The 17,486-nt window shown below is 39.8% G+C and overlaps 1 protein-coding gene across 1 annotated transcript in view; it reads left to right on the forward strand.

Moving 5' to 3' along the window:
* trappc10 (trafficking protein particle complex subunit 10) overlaps positions 1-17,486 on the forward strand; it is a 68,715-nt gene that overhangs the window by 15,897 nt on the left and 35,332 nt on the right. The window contains exons 2-8 of the mRNA XM_003218944.4: positions 1,876-1,957; positions 2,483-2,618; positions 3,341-3,537; positions 8,515-8,710; positions 14,292-14,403; positions 14,657-14,904; positions 16,327-16,473. Of these exons, the coding sequence (XP_003218992.1) occupies positions 1,876-1,957; positions 2,483-2,618; positions 3,341-3,537; positions 8,515-8,710; positions 14,292-14,403; positions 14,657-14,904; positions 16,327-16,473 (1,118 nt within the window). The remainder of the gene's footprint in view (positions 1-1,875; positions 1,958-2,482; positions 2,619-3,340; positions 3,538-8,514; positions 8,711-14,291; positions 14,404-14,656; positions 14,905-16,326; positions 16,474-17,486) is intronic.

Genomic DNA, 17,486 nt, shown 5'->3' on the forward strand with positions numbered 1-17,486 from the left:
TTTCAGTCTTTTGCATCAGGGATTACAAAATTAAAATTAATGACAACAGTGAGCAAAACAATGAAATACAATGCAGCATAAAAGCCAGATAGCAAAGAAAAAAAATGACTTAAGGTTGAAATAGATTTAAAAGACTTTAGAAAAATGAAGGTCATGTGTATGTGTGTACTTTTGTCTAGTCCTTTTACCACTGAGGAACAGCAGTATTAGTATGTCTACTAATTTTGGTTGTTTCTAGGTGATGAATGGGCTCTTTTAGATTGCAGTAAGTCAGACATGTAACAAGAATTTTATGTGTGAAGAAATGTGCATCATCTCTGAATGGAGGACCTGAAACACAGATTTTTAGATTATTGTCGGCAACTACTTATGAGAATTGCAAAGATTATAATAGTATGAAAGTAGCCACTCTTGGCAGAGTATTGCATCTAAAGAAATAGTGAGATCCTTATTTCATTTTCTTTCAATTATCTTGTATCCATGCTCTGACAGGAGATAGCTTAATAATGACATGGAGCAAGAGATAGTTTTCTTAGTCAGCTTTCTCTTCAAAAGAAAATTATTAAATCTATTACAATTCTAAACACTCTGCAAAAATGTACAAAGCTGCTTGCTTTCTACTGTTATGTTGCCCAGATCTTTTATTGGAGAAGCATTAAAACTTTGCTAGTAGAGTTCAAATATTGAAGTAAATCTTAGGTTTTTGGAGAGCTTTATTCATGCATTGAATTAAAGGGGTGCTTATCCTTGCAGATGTGGGTTTTATACTGCAGAGCTGGGTATGTTTAGCTTGGAGAAGAGAAGGTTGAGAGGGGACATCCTGCCACTTGGATTGTTCTTGAAGTAATTGGACTATGTTTATTAAATGAATCTATCACTACTGCAGCAAGACCCTGCCCGAATTGATTGTATGATTTTGTTAGAAGAGGCCAGGGCAAGGAAGGATTCTCTAGCAGCTACTTCAGCAAAGATGTATTCCCTGCTAATCACTGTGTAGGAAGGAAACCAGTAACAGAAGCCACAAAATCTACATATTGTGTTTTTAATAGAATTACACTTAAATGAATGTAAAGTAGTTACCATATACCTTAAGACTTAACTTAAATCCACTACCTACTACCAACTAGAGTAGATACTCTGAAATAATTGAAATTTGATGAACTGACATTGATAAAAGTTAAATTGATTCAGTAGGTCATATTTAGGTCCGAGAACTGAAATTGGGTCTAGATTTGTAAAAACTGTGTATCAGCTAATTAGAGATTTTATCCCAACTATTAGCCTGTGCTCATAGTTGGGAGTTTGGTAAAAGGCAGGGGATGAAACATCTCTCATTCAAAAGAGCCACAAAATATTCATTACAATTAGGTATGCTTGGTATCAATCTTAAGGATGACACATGCTTATGGCCATGCGGTCAAGCAGGAATCTCCGCAGCACCTTCTTAATCTGCCCCTCAGAGAAGGATTGGAACCACTGTAGAACAATACCCCCAAATCTGATCTCAGCGAGATGACCCAAAATGATACTATGATTGATTGATCTATTGATAGCTATTGAAAAATCCAGCAGAACCAACAGAGATGCAGTCCTCTGCCCCACCCATTTCAAATAGCCAGATTTGAAACCAGACTTAAATGGCTATTCCAGGCTGTCGCCTCTGCAAGGGATCCTGTCCAAATCCCCAGTCTACATTCTTCATTCAGTGGTAGAGAGAATGCCTTCCAAACCTTATTTCTTCATGCTTTGTGTAGGTGCTGTTTTTAGATTGTATTATGAAACAAGTTGTTGGGTGATTGTCAAAATATTTAATAACTGGAACTTAATAACTGGAACAGAAAATAATATCAAGAATTTCCTCTCATTGTCTCTTAGGTGCTGGTGATCAGAATCTCTTCAGTTCTTTGTATCCCATACTTTCCCAGCAGCTTCCAAGAGAACCAATGGAATGGAGGAGGTAGTAACACTTTTTCTTCATTAGATTTATTGAGCAAGACTAATGACATGTTCTATCCACTTTTTGACAAGTGTTAAGCAGGAATACTGTATAAGCCCTCACAGTATTGAAATAGTGAGCAGTGAAGAGGCCTTGCTCCTATGAGTGTACCCTGTTGTTTGACTGGATAGCCGGACTGACTTCCAGCTAAATATTTTGAGAGTTACTATTAGCATAGCATATTTATGTTTAACTTTATGTTTTAAAATAACATAATAATTAAAATGACTTGGAAATGAGGTATATGATTTTTCAAACTGCTCCTGAGTTTTAGGCAAACATGTCTTCCATTTAGCTGTTCCCTAAATACAAGTCATTTTCATCATGAGAAAAACAAGCTTATATATACCTTTTATGCATTGTGCTGCTACACTTAGATATATAATTAAGTAACTTTGCCATTATACCTACTATATATTCCTTCTGTTGTTACTTTAATTTTCTTCTGTATTATCAACTAATGTAAGTGTTCTGAATTTTACTCAGGTCTTATGGACGTGCTCCTAAGATGATTCATCTAGAATCTAATTTTGTACAATTTAAAGAAGAACTACTACCTAAAGAAGGAAACAAAGCTCTTCTGACATTTCCTTTTCTTCATATTTATTGGACAGAATGCTGTGTAAGTACTGGTGCATGTTGAAAGTGCTGACATGATGGTTAATTATGATTAGAGATCATAAATGTGCAATAGATTTTGCATTGCAGGTGTGGATTTTGTACTGCATAGCTGGATATGTTTAGCATGGAGAAGAGAAGGTTGAGAGGGGACATGATAGCCATGTTTAAATACTTGAAAGGCTGTCATAAGGAAAAGAGAGCAAGTTTGTTTTCTGCTACCCTAGAGACTAGAAACCAGAGAAGTGGGTTCTCTGGTTTTTAGAGAAGGAGATTCCACCTGAACATTAGGAAGAACCTGCTTGACCATAAGAGCTGTTCAGCAGTGGAACTTGCTACCTTTTAATGTGATGAAGTCTCCTTCTCTGGAGGGTTTTAAACAGAGGCTGGATTGTTAGCTGTTGAAGATGTTTCAATTCTGCACAGCAACACATTGAACTGGATTGCCCTTGTGGTCTCTTCCAACTCTATGATTCAGTGTCCTTAATATTGCTGATGAAGAAAAATGAAAGGCTAAATTATGTTTGTTCCAACCAAACCCTTGCATTATGCCATTGACAAAGTGACCATTACTGGTGCAACTGTATGAAATTGTTAAAAACAACAACATTTTTTTTGAAGAATCCATTTAACATTGAACCTCCTTACTAATTTCCCCCCTAATATAGCCAAAAATAAAAATGCAGTTTTTCTAACTTAAATTTGATTCCTCACTTATATCCCTAGGATACTGAAGTTTACAAAGCTACAGTAAAGGATGATATCACCAAGTGGCAGAATGTTCTGAAAGTTCACAGCTCTATGGACTGGTTAATTGTGGTGGTAGAATGTGATGCCAAGAAAAAAAACAAAACAAATATTCTTCCACGAACATCTATAGTAGATAAAATAAGAAATGACTTTTGCAACAAGCAGAGTGACAGGTAGGATTTTCTTGTTTTGCATGATGTTATTGATACTACTCACTTCCAGACATACCACAGATGTTTTTTTCTAAAAGTATAAACACTACTTTAAGGTGTGATTGTTATTTTGCAAAAAAATCTTGGGAGAGGTCAGTTTACTCCAGTGTCTTCATGTGGGTGTCATTACTTTGGTCTTGGCAGTACAAAATGAGATATTTCCTTGTAGAGCTACTGAATGTTAAGTACTATAAGTAGCTTCAGAGTTATGGCTGTACTTGTACTTCCTGTTCCCCTGAATTCCTTTTCTTTTATAGTGATCAGGCAAAAGCTTTAAGCCTAGGATCATCTTGCACAGTAGAATGAATTGATATGCCCAGATAGGGAAAATGAGCATTTTGTATCCTCCAGTCTATAGGTTGGATTGCAGTTCTCATAGTCTTTGGCCATGGCAGATGACATTTATGACGACTGTAGATTAAAATACTACGTTGCACAGGCCAGGAAACAGAATTGAGAAGAGATCAATCAAATTCAAGAAACAATGAAAATGAAAAAGAAAGTAAAATTTACCAATCAAATGTAAATATAATTCAAGAGTTGAAGCAGTAAAGACTGCAAGCATCAATTATATTAACACATCAAATGGAAAAGAAACTGAAATTCGCCAAACAAAAGCATTTTGAATTTGCTAACAAACCAGGAAAGTGGTTAGCAGTTAAATTAAAAAAAGGAAAGACAAAGAAAATGTATAACCTTGGCGAAGAGGAAAGTCCAAAAAATTACACGAATTGATAAAATCATACAAGAGTTCCACAAGTTCTTTCAAGACTGGAAAATTGGTTCCTGTTGACTTTCTATTTTTTTTAAAGCCTCTCTTATGCTTAAAGTGCCCAGGACCCACAATTGTAACATAATTACGCTTATCAACTGCACTTTAGCCACCCTGTTTTACATTGACACATTTCCTATGTTGAAGGGTGCATCTATACTGTTGAAGTTGTAGTTTGATAGCACTTCAACTGCAATGAATCAATGCTGTGTAATCCTAGAACTTTTATTTTGGAAGAGAAAGCTAAATACCCTGTAAAAATATGACTCATGATTCCATAGCATTGAGCCACACCAGTTAAATTTGTGCCAAACTGCATTAATTCTACCCAAAGGTGCATTTCAGACAGGAGAGACTGGAGGCAATATGTACTCGTATTTGAGATGCTTCCACTTTCATGTCCCCTTCATATCCATCCCTTGTCCAAAGCTGGTTTCAGTTCTAAAATTCAGGATATTAAAATTCAGGATTCATTAAAAAAAAACTTTTAAAACCTTGAGATTTAGTAGGGTGGATATACATTGGATTTTATGACAACTAATTTTCAACTTGTTTTTCTGTGTTTGTACAGTGTTGTCTTCCTTATATGATGCTACATTGTATTGTTTCTGAATGTTGAAAATGATTTTACTGCAATGCTTTTCTGAGTTTGACATGGTGACTGTTTTAATGTAGTAAATAGAGAATGTTAATACTCCTTAAATATTTCATGAAATTTCTAAACCACTTCTATGCAAACAGATGTTGTCATCTCTTAGGTGGCAAGCTAGAAGAGCTTCCATTAATATGTCTTCATTTCTGTATAAAGAAGTGAAGAAGCCTTCTAAAGCTAAATGCAAGATCTGAACATCATACATTAATGTTGTTAGTAATTGGTGAACTAGTATCCAATGATACATTGCACATTGCCGAATACATAGTTTTTGTTTGGTGCATATTAATAGATGTATCTACAAAAATAATGTAGGAGATCCTGGATGACTAAGTCCTTCTGTACAAATTAAAGTTTTGATAGGTATAAAACCATCTTTGATTTAGTGTCAATTTGGCAAAATACGTATAGAACAAAAATAAAACTTCAGTATTGTAAAACTCAAATATCTAAATATTTCTGTATAGCCTCCTAAAAGCCTGGACATGAAAATTATTGTTATATAGATTGTTATTTTGTCTTGTATGCTGCCTTGAGAAGGTTTTGCACTTGAAAAATTGAAGAAAACAATCTTAATAAAATAACTTAATATATGAGCCCCTCTGGGTCACTTCAATGCATTCATCTTATTTTTCATATTTTTGAGCAACCAGATGCTTAAGGGAAACCCACAAGCAGGTCATGAAGGTAAAAAAGACACTTGATCTTGTTTCCCATTGATTGGTACTGAGAGACCTGTCTCTTATCCTTGATGTAATATCCGGTCATTGTGACTAACAGCTTTAACTTCACTGATTTTGTCTAATCTTATTTTAAAGCTGTCAAAGAGTTTTTAACCATCATGTCATTTTGTCATATTGCATTCATAATTTGACAGTACATTTTGTAAAGAAATACTTCTTTTTTGTATTAAATCTCCTACCATTCATTGAATGGTCCTTGTACTGTATTAGGAGAGAAGGATTAAAACTCATTTTTATCCACTGTTTGCACACTGTGCATAATTTTGTACATCTGCCATATCTCCACATATATTCACCCTTTTTCTCAGTTAAAGTAGTCCCAAAGTTTGTAACTTTTCTTCATTGAGGAGCTGTGATCATTTTGGACATGCCACGTTAGTTGATAGCAGTTGCAACTGATGCAGTCATGTAGTTGCACAAAGATGCAAATGTGCAAAATGAATTTGTCATGCTAAAGTACCCTAAATGTCTCTTCTGATAGTTGAGGGGCCCTTGAAAAAGGCCTGGGATATGAAACAAGGGGCTGGAAGTCCAAAACTAGGGAAATTAGATGGAGGCAAACTGCCTTTAAATTTTAAGATGCAAAGTTACAGCTGCCCTGCCTTAAAAGTATCAGTTGAATGAAACAATTGTTCGGTTTGCAGTGAAAATAACAGTTGTGATTACCGTGTAAGTATAAGTATAAGTTGTGATTACCGTATAAGTATAAGCTGACTTGAATATAAGCCGAGATACCTAATTTTACCACAAAAACTGGGAAAGCTTATTGACTCGAGTATAAGCCGGGAGAGGGAAATGCAGCAGCTACTGGTAAATTTCAAAAATAAAAATAGATACTAATAAAAATAACATTAACTGAGGCATCAGTAGATTAATGTTTTTGAATATTTACCATTTTTCAAAGAAAAACTATAAACTAGCTCTGTAAGTAGAAAAGGAGGGCCAAAAAAACCAATATGGTATCAACAATAACTTAATAATAAGAACAAGAAGTTGTTTGTACTAATATTGGTAATAGTAACAGAGTTGGAAGACCACTAAAAACCATCTAGTCCAACCCCCTTCATTCTGCTTTCATGCAGGGAAAGCACAATAAAAAAAAACCCCAGCAGATGGCCATCCAGCCTTAATAATATTACTATTAGTAATAGATGGAAGGGAGCTGTAAGGACCATCTAGTCCAGTGATGCTAAGGAGCATCTAGAGCAAGGATCTTCTGCCTTTTTCTTTCCCTTCTCCCTTCTTTCCTTCACTTCTTTCTCCCTCCCTTCTAACCTTTCTCCCTCCTCCTTCCCTTTTCCCTTCTTTCCTTATCTTCCTTCCTTCTTTCTTGCTTCCTTCCTCCCTACCTCCCTTGTCTTCCTCAACCTCTTCCTACATTCTTCTTTCCCTCCTGTCCTTCCTTTGCTTCTCCTCCCTGCTTTCCTCCTTTCCTTTCTCCCTCCTTTCCTTCCTTTCCTGGCCCTGGCGATGAGTTCCTGCTGCTTGCCTGCCTGACTTCCAGACTTCCACCGCAAGCGTCACTGGTGGCTGGAAGCCTGACAGGAAGACAGGCAGGGCGTGGAGGGCGCCCCACGAGTGACAGAGGGTGCCCTGCGAGTGGTGGAGGGCCCTGCCTCACTCGAATATAAGCCATGGGGGGGGGGATTTTTCAGCCCCTAAAAAGGGCTGAAAAACTCAGCCTATATTCGAGTATATATGAATGCGATTTCCTGCTTCTTGGCAGAGGGTTGGGCTGGATGGCCCATGAGGTCTCTTCCAACTCTACTATTCTATGATTCTATATATGGTACTTTTTGAAAATTCATGTGACATCTTAGACATTGTTAGATATTAAAACTAAGGCTCCACAGAATACATGTATATAAATAAATTAGTAGGAAATAAGTGTTAGGAAGGTGAAGTATAATATTTCAAAATATTTTGAAATAAGCAATAGTTGTTTTTTTTGTTTTAGTTTGAGCACTATTAACAGACTGCTCCAGATGAAAATATACATACTTGTGCAGGACCGAGTAGATAGAGCAAGTTGTAAAGGTTTATTTTTTTCTTCTAGATGAAAGTGCTACTGGTAAATATCAAATCCAAACAGCTCTGTTTTGTTATGGAAATAAGTTTATTGTCTCTCCTGAACTCTTATGTTTTAGCAAGCTTTGCATTTCCCCCTTGACAGTATTTCTCCTTGCTGCTATACTTACAGATGGTAGAATAAAAGGAGGGACTATTCCTACCAGTTCCTTGCCACTTTATCATTTTCTCTTTCTCTATTCTCATTATTGGGAAATGAAGAAAAAAATGACTAAAAGGAACACACAGTAAAATTATGTGTATTGCTTTTTAGTCATCTCTGTTCTACCTGCTCTCTTATTGGCTTAATCAGAGTAGGAAATTAGATTTGTCATAAATTGAGCAGGTCAGCTACACTGCTAGTCTAAAAGATGTTATAGTAAAAAATGTCACATTCCCTTGAATTGGCCTTCAACTGAAGTATTAATCTAGGGACCTCTGAGGAATCCTTTTTGACCCAGCCTCTTTCAAATTCTCTATTTTGTGTAACATCAATGTATTTTATGCAATGATTTTTATTGATATTTTTGCCCATATGGAAACCTTTACTACTGTAACCATGTCTTGGAGTGAAATGCATATGATTCCTGTCCAAAGAGAAATTAGCACTTTGCCTTCTCTGTTGTTGACTTAGAAGAAGTATAAATCCAATGTTTCATTTGATTTGGGCATTTTGATTAATCTATTAATTCATTCCTTTACAGATGTGTGGTACTGTCTGACCCTTTGAAAGACTCATCTCGCTCTCAAGAATCCTGGAATGCCTTCTTGACAAAACTCAGGACACTGCTTCTCATGTCCTTTACCAAAAATCTAGGTAAATTTGAGGATGATATGCGAACTTTGAGGGAGAAGAGGACAGAACCAGGATGGAGTTTTTGTGAATATTTTATGGTTCAGGTAGGTAAAGCAGGATGTGGAAATACAACTTTTAAATAAATTAAACTAGGAAAAAATGGGTATTTGTAGCTTCAGGCAGACTTCAGCAATACATGGAGCGAGAGTTTCCAGATGTACAAGCTGGGTTTAGAAAAGTCAGAGGAACGAGAGACCAAATTGCCAATATCTGCTGGATAATGGAGGAAGCTAGGGAGTTTCAGAAAAACATCTATTTCTGCTTTATTGAAAATTCTAAAGCCTTCAACTCTGTGGATCATAATAAATTGTGGCAAGTTCTTGGTGGTCTGGGGATACCAAGTCATCTTGTCTGTCTCCTGAGAAATCTGTATAAAGACCAAGTAGCTACAGTAAGAACAGACCATGGAACAACAGACTGGTTCAAGATTGGGAAAGGAGTATGGTATGGCTGGATACTTTCACCCTCCCTATTCAACTTGTACTCAGAACACATCATGCAACGTGTGGGGTTTGACTAATCCAAAGCTGAAGTTAAAATTGCTAGAAGTAACATTAACAACCTTAGATATACAGATGATACCACTCTGATGGCTGAAAGTGAGGAGGAGCTGAGGAGCCTTATCACCAAGGTGAAAGAAGAAAGTGCAAAAGCTTGGTTGCAGTTAAACATCAAGAAAAACAAGATTATGGCAACCAGACTGATTGATAACTGGCAAATAGAGTGAGAAAACATGGAGGCAGTGACAGACTTTATATTTCTAGGCGCGGAGGTCACTGCTGCAGCCAGAAAACCAGAAGACATTTACTTCTTGGGAGGAGAGTAATGGCCAACCTCGACAAAATCATGAAGAGCAGGGACATCACACTGGCAATGAAGGTCCGCATAGTTAAAGCAATGGTATTCCCCATAGTAACCTATGAATGGGAGAGCTGGACCATAAGGAAGACAGATGCTTTTGAACTGTGGTGTTGGAGGAAAATTCTGGGAGTCCCTTGGACCGCAAGAAGATCCAACCAGTCCATCCTCCAGGATATAATGCCCAGCTGCTCACTGGAGGGAAGGATATTAGTGGCAAAGATGAAGTACTTTGGCTATATCATGAGAAGACAGGAAAGACTGGAAAAGATCATGATGCTGGGGAAAATAGAAAGAAAAAGGGAGAGGGGCCGACCAAGGGCAAGATGGATGGATGCTATCCTTGAAGTGACTGGCTTGACCTTGAAGGAACTGGGGGTGGCAACGGCCAACAGGAAGCTCTGGCGTGGGCTGGTTCATGAGGTCACAAAGAATCGGAAGCGACTAAATGAATAAACAACAGCTTCACGTGTTCTAAATTATATATCTGCAACATAGCATTTAAGGACCAGTGCTTAAAATTATTGAATCCTACACTTTGAGATGGAAAGATAAAAAAACTATCATTGTCCAACAGTTACAGGATCTTACTGGTTCAGCAGCTCTATGTGAATTTGTATTTTATAGACACCACCTTCAAGAAAACATGTTTTTGTAAATGCGGTCAGCTTAATGTATATTCTTAGGTCTACCTTATGTTTGCTGTCTCACTTTTTAACTTTTTTCTTTTTTACAAAACCTTTTTACAAATCCACTTTTTTCACCCTTGCCCCTTTTCTGTTTCCCATTCCCCATTTTTACCCACCCATGTTTTTTTCTTTTTTCTTTTATGTAAGCACTTAAAATTTGAATAAAAATTATTTAAAAAAACAAAAGCAAAAAAAAAATCCAATTTTAAAACAGTAAAGACTACAGCAGCACCTAAACATGGTGAATTGTCATAGAAAACAAAAGTGTATGTAACTACCATATGTTTCCGTTAATGGACTGAATCCAATTGCAAGTTGCAACTAGAGTAGACCCACCAAATCAATTGCTTAATGATAAATTAGCTCTTATATTGATCCCATGCATTCGGTGCATCTACTGTAGTTGGGAGTAGCAGTCAAGTGTATGCCTTGGTGAACAAAAACCATCAGCAAAAGTTCCTGTTACACTGTTCAGCTTTAGTAAAACTAGCAGGCATGTTGGAATCAAGTCAAATATCTGGCAGAGTGCTGTAGAAATGGGATCCAAAGATACAAATGTACATCCATTTTATATTAGTGTAATTTAGAGTAGACTTTTCTGGGGGAAAATGGCTTTGTGTTTCCCAAGAATAATCTGCAATTATTTGGAGGAAGAGATTATGTACATTTTGTATCACTATTGATTTTTTTATGATAATGATGATTATTAGTAGAGAGAGGGTGTGCATTTAGCAGTTGGGGGGCCCCCATCGAAGTTATCCAGGGGAGGGGGAGATACGGGAAAGGGAGGCATAACTTAATTCGGCTTGTAGAGTGCTTGTAGATCTAAAACGGCCTCCTGACATAGTAAAGTTGGGTGCCCAGGTTGGCGGACCCTCCGATCTGAAGGTGGTGCTGCTGAACGCCAGGTCTGTCAACGGTAAAGCTGCAATCATCCAGGACCTCATTCTGGATGAGCGGGCAGACCTGGCATGCATAACAGAGACCTGGTTGGACGAGGCTGGGGGAGTTAACCTCACCCAGCTTTGTCCACCAGGATATACTGTGCAGCACCAACCAAGATCTGGAGGGAGGGGAGGAGGGGTTGCAGTGGTCTATAAGGAGTCCATCCCCCTGACCAGGTGCCCCATCCCGCAGTCTACCTTGTTTGAGTGTGCTCATCTGAGGGTAGGGAGTCGGGACAGTTTAGGGATTCTGCTAGTGTACCGACCACCCCGCTGCACTACAGTCTCCCTGCCTGAGCTAGCCGGGGTGGTCTCGGGCCTGGCTTTGGAGTCCCAACGGCTCATTGTGCTGGGGGACTTCAATGTCCATGCCGAGGCCACTCCCTCTGGTGCGGCTCAGGACTTCATGGCAACCATAGGGCTGTCCCAATTAGTATCTGGCCCTACCCACAGAGCAGGGCACACACTTGACTTAGTTTTCTGCCAGGGATGGGAGGAAGGTGGCGGTGTGGAGGAGCTCACCATCGCTCCGTTGCCATGGACCGACCATCACCTGATCAGGTTTAGACTCACTGCACCCCCCAACCTCCGCAGGGGTGGAGGACCTAAAATGGTCCGCCCCAGGAGGCTTATGGATCCGGATGGATTCCTGACGGCTCTTGGGGAATTCCCCGCCACCTCGGCTGGTGATTCTGTCGATGCTCTGGTCACCCTCTGGAACAAGGAGGCGGCTAGGGCAATAGACACGATCGCTCCAGAACATCCCCTCTCGAGTACCCGAGCTAAACCATCTCCTTGGTTTACTGAGGAGTTGGCAGCGATGAAGCGAAAGAAGAGGGAACTAGAGGGCGTGTGGCGTTAGGAGCCGAGCGGGCCAAACGGAACACGGCTGTGTTCCTATCTTAGGGCAAAGAATGTTGCAGCTAATATTGCGTTGGCAAAGAACCGTCCGGCGGAGCTGTTCCGAGTTGTCAGAGGTTTGTTATATCCCGTCCCTCAAGACGGGATCCCTGACAACTCGGCAGCCCGCTGTGAAGCATTTGCTCGGTTCTTTGCGGACAAAGTCACTTTGATCCGTTCTGGCTTTGACACCATATTAACGGCAATCTCCGAGGATGTAACACGAGCACCTGCTTGTCCTATTTTGATGGATTCATTTCAATTGGTTCAGCCTGAGGACGTGGACAAGGTGCTTGGAGAGGTGAGGGCTACCACATGCATCCTAGACCCCTGCCCATCCTGGCTGGTGAGAGAAGCCAGAGGGGGATTGGCCGAGTGGGTGAAGGTGGTGGTGAATGCCTCCCTTCGGGAAGGCATATTTCCAGCGAGCCTGAAATTGGCTGTGATCAAACCGCTGTTGAAGAAGCCATCACTGGACCCCACTCAATTGGAGAACTTTCGGCCTATTTCCAATCTCCCCTTTTTGGGCAAGGTCGTGGAACGTGTGGTGGCCGCACAACTCCAGGCATTCTTGGTAGATACCGATTTTCTGGATCCGGCACAGTCTGGCTTCAGGCCGGGGCATGGTACCGAGACAGCCTTGGTCACCTTAGTCGATGATCTACGCCGGGAACTGGACAGGGGGAGTGTGTCCCTGCTGTTTCTGCTGGACCTCTCAGCGGCTTTCGATACCGTCGATCACGGTATCCTTCTGGGGCGCCTCGCTGGGATGGGGCTCGGAGGCACTGTTTTGCAGTGGCTCCGGTCCTTCCTGGAGGGACGATCCCAGATGGTGTCACTGGGGGATGCCTGCTCGGCCCCACAACCATTGACTTGTGGGGTCCCGCAGGATTCATTACTGTCCCCCATGTTGTTCAACATCTACATGAAGCCACTGGGAGAGATCATCCGGAGTTTCGGGGTCCGGTGTCATCTGTACGCAGATGATGTCCAGCTCTGTCACTCCTTCCCACCTGTCACTAAGGAGGCTGTCCAGGTCCTGAACCGGTGTCTGGCTGCTGTGTCGGACTGGATGAGGGCGAACAAATTGAAACTGAATCCAGACAAGACAGAGGTCCTCCTGGTCAGTTGTAGGGCCGAACAGGGAATAGGGTTACAGCCTGTGTTGGATGGGGTCGCACTCCCCCTGAAGACACAGGTTCGCAATCTGGGGGTTCTCCTGAACTCATCGCTTAGCCTGGAGCCCCAGGTCTCGGCGGTGGCCAGGGGAGCCTTTGCACAACTAAGACTTGTGCGCCAGCTGCGCCCGTTCCTTGGGAGGTCTGACTTGGCCATGGTGGTCCACGCTCTGGTTAAAGCTCGTTTGGACTACTGCAACGCCCTCTACGTGGGGTTGCCTTTGAAGACGGCCCGGAAGCTCCAACTAGTACAATGGGCAGCAGCCAGATTAATAACTGGGGCATCTTACAGGGAGCGTACCACCCCCTTGTTAAGCCAGCTCCACTGGCTGCCGATATGTTACCGAGCCCAATTCAAAGTGCTGGTCTTGACCTATAAAGCCCTAAACGGTTCTGGCCCAATCTACTTGTCCAAACGTATCTCCTCCTATGAGCCAGGCAGATCCCTAAGGTCATCTGGTGAGGCCCTGCTCTCGGTCCTGCCTGCCTCACAGGCACGGCTGATGGGGATGAGGGAAAGGGCCTTCTCGGTGGTGGCTCCCCGGCTGTGGAACACCCTTCCCAGAGAAATACGGCACGCCCCAACCCTTCTGAGTTTTAGAAAAGCCCTGAAAACATGGCTATGTGCCCAGGCTTTCGAAGATTAAATGATAAAGATGACCCCGGACTGATCTACGGCTACAGCACAAGGATTTTGGAGGAATTGATTTTAATCATATGTTTTATATTTTTATATTGTTTTAATTGTTTTATTGGATTTTCATTGCTGTTTTAATTATGTGTAGGCATTGAATTGTTGCCAATTTGTACGCCGCCCTGAGTCCCTTCGGGTGAGAAGGGCGGGATATAAATGTTGTAAATAAATAAATAAATATTAATAACGATTATCTCAATCCTCCAAATTTTGGTGCTTTTTATAGATACAACATCATCCATGCTCAAGCACCTGAGTATATTGCAACAATTGTTGCATGTCCTTTTGATTACATAGTATCCTTACACTGTAAGCCTGACGGCACAATGGTAATAAATAATTTTCTTTTTATATATTAAAAGGAAGAATTGGCCTTTGTCTTTGAAATGCTGCAACAATTTGAAGATGCTCTGGTGCAATATGATGAGCTGGATGCCCTGTTCTCACAGTATGTTGTCAACTTTGGTGCTGGTGGTAAGTAATTAAATGAAAAGTACATTTGTGCATCTTAATGAGGAGATCCATTGTCCTTTGCCAGATATGCAGAATTTAACTAGGATAGCCAAAGGCTAGATAAACTTCTCTTGATTGTACTAATTATTTGTTATCTCTAAATAAAAAGTGGACCCAATAGAAAACTTCTGTCGCATTATGTGTTTTTGTTCAGTTACTATCTTTTCCTGTATTATATGTAATTAAGTACTAACTGTGTGCTTGCTTTATATAGATGGGGCAAATTGGCTGACCTTTTTCTGCCAGCCAGTGCGAAGCTGGAATGGGCTGATTCTTCGTAAACCAATTGACATGGAGAAAAGAGAACTGATTCAGAACCAGGAAGCTACTCTGTTAGACCTGCGCAGTTACCTCTTTTCTAGGCAATGCACATTGTTAATCTTTCTTCAGAGGCCATGGGAGGTGTCTCAGCGAGCACTAGAACTTCTCCACAACTGCATTCAAGAGCTAAAGCTCCTTGAAGTAAGTCTGTTTAATTTAATCAGCCAAGTGACGAATACCTAAGCTACTTTTCCCAGTAGTTTATCACTTGTTCTGAATTATAGAGGTCTACTAAAATTCATTTGGGATGGCTAGCTCTTCAGCATTCCTTGGAAGATATTAGCTAATCCTTATTTGTTCAGAAGTTTGCTGTGTCTAGGAAGAGATGATAATCATCCATGTATAATTTTTTAAAGTCTAGACATTCAAGATAGACTGCTTAAATGCTTCATTCTGCCTGCACCAACTGGCTCCTAACTCACTACTGTTATTAGACATGTCAATACCAGAGTTACTGGTATTGGAACAGAAATATAATGTTTTGATGTGCTCAGATTTCATCTGTGAAAAGTAATTTTGTTAAATGTTTGTGGTGGTTGTGCTTTAAAAAGGCAGATCACCACTTCTTAACCTATTTGCTTAGTCTTTATTTTCCAGCAATTACAGTGTTTGTCAGGAAGAACTAAAGCAGATGTAGTTTTGGAAGTCAAGAAAGTAACCACTGGATTGGATGCTGTCCTCCCCCAGCACTGGCTCAAATTTTAGGATGAGGACAGTATGTTTCCAGAATTCACTGTACTTTTGAGGAATTCTTAAAAGTTCAGAAATGTAGCATATAGATTACCTCCTCCTGATTACAGAACTACAGAGGGCTAGATGTTGATTTTGCGCTGACCTTTAACAGTTATTTAAATGCTTATCAAAAACACCATTCAGTTATACACAAGACAAACATTGCTTATGAAATGAAGTCCCTGCATTTACAGGGCATTTATTTATTTGAGAAATTTGAGAAATGTATATCCTGCCTTTCTCTGAACACAGACCCAAGGTGGTTACAACAGAATAAAAACATACAATACAAAGTTAAAACAACCCATTAAACATACACATTTGAAGCAGCAAACACAATTACGATACTTATATAACATATATCTTTGTAAGCAACTCTCTGTTTTCATTATTAGTTCAGGTGAAATTGGCCATCTTGTTTCTTCGTATGGTTAACTAGTCCTCCTCTGTGATGCAGCTCTAGCAAACCTGTAGAAATATCTTTTGCTTGGTGACCTTATTTTCTAGATAATGTGCTACTGCTTGCCCATGGTTAGTGGGTTTGTAAGGATAGACTTGGTCCAAGGGTTGCACTTCTAAGTTAGGGGGCCAACAGACAATGATTCTTTTTTTAAAAGGTGTCCGGTTTCAAATTTAAATATATACTATTTCTTGAGAGAACTTCTCAGAATGTAAAATCTTTCTGAATTTGCAAAGAATATTTCTTTTAGATGCTATCTAGAATACATATCAAGAACTTGATTTGGCTGGCAAGCACACTCCCCTAAAAAGCCTTTAATATTAATTATTTTTTAATTTTAATAAGATTCAGGTCATTGCTTTTCACTTAAGGTATCGGTTCCTCCTGGCGCTTTGGACTGTTGGGTTTTTTTGAGCTGTTTGGAGGTTTTGCAGAGAATAGAAGGTTGCTGTGATCGGTCTCAAATGGATGCCAATGTATCTCACATGGTTGGCCTATGGAGTTACGCCACTGAAAAGGTAAGGAAAGCATATTGTTAATTACAATAATGTCAGTAGACAAATTTAATAGTGCTTTTTCAAAATCTAGTATTAATAGAATGTTAACTTTATGAAATATGATGCTAATGTTCTACTTCTAAACAGATAAAAGATTTAGAAGGACAGTGCACCCATTTTTCATTGAACGTTGTTGTAACAGATGTATTCAGTTGTCTGCATTCCCATCTAATGCATCTTTGTACATCTGTTCTCCTGGCAATTTGTTTTTCCATAATGTATCCTTGAATGCAGATGTAACCATTTGTGACTGTAAATGGTAGGTGGTTGCTGTGTTTGTCCATTACTCAGCATAATACAGTCCTACACACCGTGTGCTTAACATTGCATTTGCATAGCTGCATGAAATGTGTACAGTCCAGTGTGTGTGGAGCCTCTCAGTGCGTTCTGTATATCATGATAGTGTGACACTGTTTTTGCAGTGTAGTAGAATAGTGTACTCTGTGAAAGAAGAACTAGCTCAATGGTAGAGCAAAGACTTTGGATGTTTGGTTCTTCTAACTCCACGTTAATGACTTGGTTAAAAGGATTTTTAGTAGCAGAGCTGGAAAAAGCTTCTGCAAGAACCTGGTGTCTTGATGCTGGTCAGAGTGTGCAGTTGCAATAATACTCACCTCTTGAAGAAACTTGGTTACAAATGAGACTTACTTTGCGACCAAAGGGGTGTACAGTAGAGTCTCACTTATCCAACACTCGTTTATCCAACGTTCTGGATTATCCAACACATTTTTGTAGTCAATGTTTTCAATATATTGTGATATTTTGGTTCTAAATTCGTAAATACAGTAATTACTACATAGCATTACTGTGTATTGAACTACTTTTTTTGTCAAATTTGTAGTACAACATGATGTTTTGGTGCTTAATTTGTAAAATCATAATGTAATTTGATGTTTAATAGGCTTTTCCTTAATCCCTCTGTATTATCCAACATATTCGCTTATTCAATCTTCTGCCGGCCCGTTTATGTTGGA

The sequence above is a fragment of the Anolis carolinensis genome, chromosome 3, assembly GCF_035594765.1.
Source record: "Anolis carolinensis isolate JA03-04 chromosome 3, rAnoCar3.1.pri, whole genome shotgun sequence".
NCBI lineage: Eukaryota > Metazoa > Chordata > Lepidosauria > Squamata > Dactyloidae > Anolis > Anolis carolinensis.